This window comes from Alligator sinensis, unplaced genomic scaffold (assembly GCF_000455745.1).
Source record: "Alligator sinensis unplaced genomic scaffold, ASM45574v1 scaffold1511_1, whole genome shotgun sequence".
Classification (NCBI taxonomy): domain Eukaryota; kingdom Metazoa; phylum Chordata; order Crocodylia; family Alligatoridae; genus Alligator; species Alligator sinensis.
In genome coordinates, this window is record NW_005843139.1 from 283,237 (window position 1) to 286,486 (window position 3,250).

General features: G+C 54.5%; 2 protein-coding genes across 2 annotated transcripts in view; both read right to left on the bottom strand.

The window, feature by feature from the left end:
* LOC112548365 (sulfotransferase 1A1-like) overlaps positions 1 to 620 on the bottom strand; it is a 3,155-nt gene extending 2,535 nt beyond the window's left edge. Inside the window, exon 1 of the mRNA XM_025193954.1 lies at positions 613 to 620. Within this exon, the coding sequence (XP_025049739.1) occupies positions 613 to 620 (8 nt within the window). The remainder of the gene's footprint in view (positions 1 to 612) is intronic.
* A 1,906-nt stretch (positions 621 to 2,526) lies between these two features.
* Positions 2,527 to 3,250, bottom strand: part of LOC102375024 (structure-specific endonuclease subunit SLX1-like) — a 2,330-nt gene continuing 1,606 nt past the window's right edge. The window contains exons 4-7 of the mRNA XM_025193955.1: positions 3,109 to 3,244; positions 2,851 to 2,981; positions 2,689 to 2,776; positions 2,527 to 2,589 (exon numbers count right to left, since the gene is read on the bottom strand). Of these exons, the coding sequence (XP_025049740.1) occupies positions 2,536 to 2,589; positions 2,689 to 2,776; positions 2,851 to 2,981; positions 3,109 to 3,244 (409 nt within the window). The 3' untranslated portion in view covers positions 2,527 to 2,535. The remainder of the gene's footprint in view (positions 2,590 to 2,688; positions 2,777 to 2,850; positions 2,982 to 3,108; positions 3,245 to 3,250) is intronic.

Sequence of the window (3,250 nt, forward strand, 5' to 3'; positions counted from 1 at the left end):
GGGGGGTGCTGACCTAGAGCGTCCGTGTGTCCGAGCTGTCCGGGGGCCGAGGGCAGGGGTGGGGCCTGCCTGGATGCCTGGGTTCCCTCCCCCTGGATTCGGCCCAGCCCGGATGCCTGGGTCCCTCCCCCCGGGGTGTGGGAATGGGAGAGCGGGGGCGGGGTGTGCAGAGAGGCCCCAGACTTAGGTTCCTCTCTGTTGGGGGGGGTTAATTAACCTCTAGTTCTTAATCCCGCCTCCCTCCCCTGCTTGGAGCCAATCCAAACCCGCAGTGGGAGAGGCGCATTCCTGTCTGACATCACCCGCAAGGGAGGGAATTAAAAGTGCATCAAGGAGCAGCTGGGGGAAACTGAGGCAGAGGCTAGGGGTGGTGGGGGAGAAGACAGCTGGGAGGCAATTAACAACCTAATTAACCCCAATGAACGGGTAATGAATGGAGGGGGCTCCAGGACTTGGATCCAGCCTCAGTTTCCCTGCAGCTTCCCTTAGCAATGGGCTGGGGGGGGACAAGAACCTGGATATAGGGTGCAGGTCTGGAACTCATTAGCAGCCAGGTCTTCATTGCATGTCTTGAATTACCAATTAAGCTAGCACCCATGGTTAATTAATTACCAATCCATGGCATTTGGGTTCCAAAAGCCCTGGGGGGTCAATATGGGCGGGTGGGAGGCTGAAAGGGGAGTTGGGAGATACCTAACACCCTGATTCTAATTCATGTATTTAATTACTAATGAATCACCTATTTTAATAACCAATGGCCTTTAGCTTCCCTTATGAATGAGCTGCAGGGAGCAGAAAGCCCTGGCGGTCAATATGGGGAGGGGGCCGGGGATCTTGGGAGATGACTAACTAATTCATTTAATGTATTTAGTCACTGATTAATCACTAATTAACCAATTGATGGCCTTTAGCTTCCCTTATCCCAGAACTACTCCAGGGAGAAGCCCCAGGGGCCAATACAGGGGGCAGGAGGAAGTGACTGGGGGGATAATTAAGACCCTCTCCCTAATTAATTGCTAATTAGTCAGTGATTAGCAGGGGGGAGGTTCATGGATCCTGCCTCAGTTTCCCTTCTGGATGGGCCATATGGAGGGAGGGGGAGGGGGACCTGAAGCAATTAACTGCTTGATAATTAATCATTTGTGAAACCCGTAGTTAATTAACCTGTGCCTAATCAGTTAACCTCTTAATTCCCTGTAGTTTCCCTTACCGACCAGCTACATCATTGAATGAGGGGAAATGAAACACTGAGGCTTAATGGCTGGCTTGTTATATATCCCTAATCAATTAACCTAAATGACCTGGGATTCATCCCAATTAATTAACCTGTGCTTAATTAGTAACCTCTGGATTGCCTGTAGTTTCCCTTAACGACAAGCTACATCTTTGGGGGAGGAGAAATGAAGCATAGACCAATAAGAGAGGATGAAGGCGGAGCTGACAGTTGATGAATGATCTTTAATTAATTAACCTGAGCTTAATTAGTAACCTGGATTGCCTGTAGTTTCCCTTAAAGACAAGCTACAGCATTGGGGGAGGGGAAATGAAGCATAGACCAATAGGCTGAAAGTGAAGATGAGAAGTGATTAGTGATTTGTAATTAATAAGCTTTCCTCATCACCGGCTTACAGGGAATTAAATATGCAAATGCAACAACCTACATTTGCATATTTAATTCCCTGTAGCACACTGACGAGGTAAAGTTATTAATTCTCAGTTCCCTGTCAAGAGGAGGGGAAGGCAGGGCTTCCTGGATCAGGGAAGGCCCCTGATTGGTGGGGGGGGCAGGTGGGGCTGGCTGGTGACGCGCAACCCAGATCTGGCACCTGATTGGTTCTGGAGGGGGCAGGATCTGTGTTCAAGGTAGAGGGTTGAAAAAGGGAAGCTCCATTTGATTGGTAGTTGGGAGGGGGAGGAGTTTCCATGTCCCCGCCCCCTCCTGTCCCTGGTGACCGCTGGGTGTGATAAGCACCCCTTGTTTCGGGGGCATCTGGCCAAACCCCTAGGGACAGAGGTAGGGCTGGAAGCCATGTCCAGCAGAGATCCCCTGAACTTTCACTATGCATTTTAACCAGGGAACAGCTTTGTTTTGAAAAAGTAGTTTATCCTACCAAGGGCATAGAGTAGGTTGTTTAGGCTGGGGGAGATCGCTTGTTGCTTAGTTGTTTATAATTGCTGGCCGCGCTAGAAGGAAAAGCTGTATCAACAAAGTCCCGGGGAAGGAAGGGGGGTTACTTGGGGGAGAGATGGAAGCGGGGTTACTTGCTGGGCTTGCTACACATTTCATCACATCAGCAAGTTTAACCTGTTACATAGCTATATAAGGCAGACGCTCACTGGGGTGGGGGTGCTTGCTTTGTGAACGATTGCCAAGCACTGCTTTCTGCGCAGAAATAAAGATTAAGTTGGATCCTTCACCCCTGTGTGTTTATTGGCACAAGTGCACCGGGCACGAACTCACTGTCCTTTGGGGACAACAGGTGCTTATGGGGGTGGGGCCAGGAGGGCCAGGTCTCTAGAAACCCGTGGCTCCACTCACTCCACCTGAGGCCCCGCCTTCTCAGCCTGCAACTCCTCAGTCCAGTGACCCTGCATTGGGGAAGGGGCACAGGGGTCAGAGGGCACGGCCCGCAGCGAGGGGTGGGGCTTGGAGATGGGGGGGGGGGGGGGGTGTCGGTCAGGGCTTACCTGGGAGGAGCAGAGGTCGTCCTCGGGGTCGTTGCGGTAACCCAGGTGGGAGCGAATCAAGTCACCCCAGCGGACGAGCGTGTTGCAGCTATTGGGGGAAGGTGGGGGTCAGCAGTCGGTGTGGAAACAAGATCGTGCCCCCCACCCTTCCCCTCCACGTACCAGGGGCAGCAGCCCTCCACCGGCAGCAACTGATGCGGCTCGTCTTTTAGGAAGTGGCGTGCCAGGCAGGGTGGGTGAGCGGTCAGGGGGCAGCCTGGTTGGATGCAGCGGAGGGGGGCATCCACTTCGCCCTGTGGGTGGGGGGGAAGCGGAGGGAGCACCCAGGCAGCCAAGCTCCTAGCCCCGCCCCTCCATGACCCCTGGTGTCCAGGCTCCGCCCCTCCTCGGTGGGAGGGAGACCCCAGGTGGCCGGCTTACCTGGAAGTGCCCCTCGCAGAGCTGGCAAGTGCCCCCTGGCACGGCCGGAGGGGGCGGGGCTTGGTGGGCCAGGTGGGGCTGGTCAGGGAAGGGCCCAGAGGTGATGGGCATGTGGGGGGGCGGGGCCAGGTCAGGGAGTGGG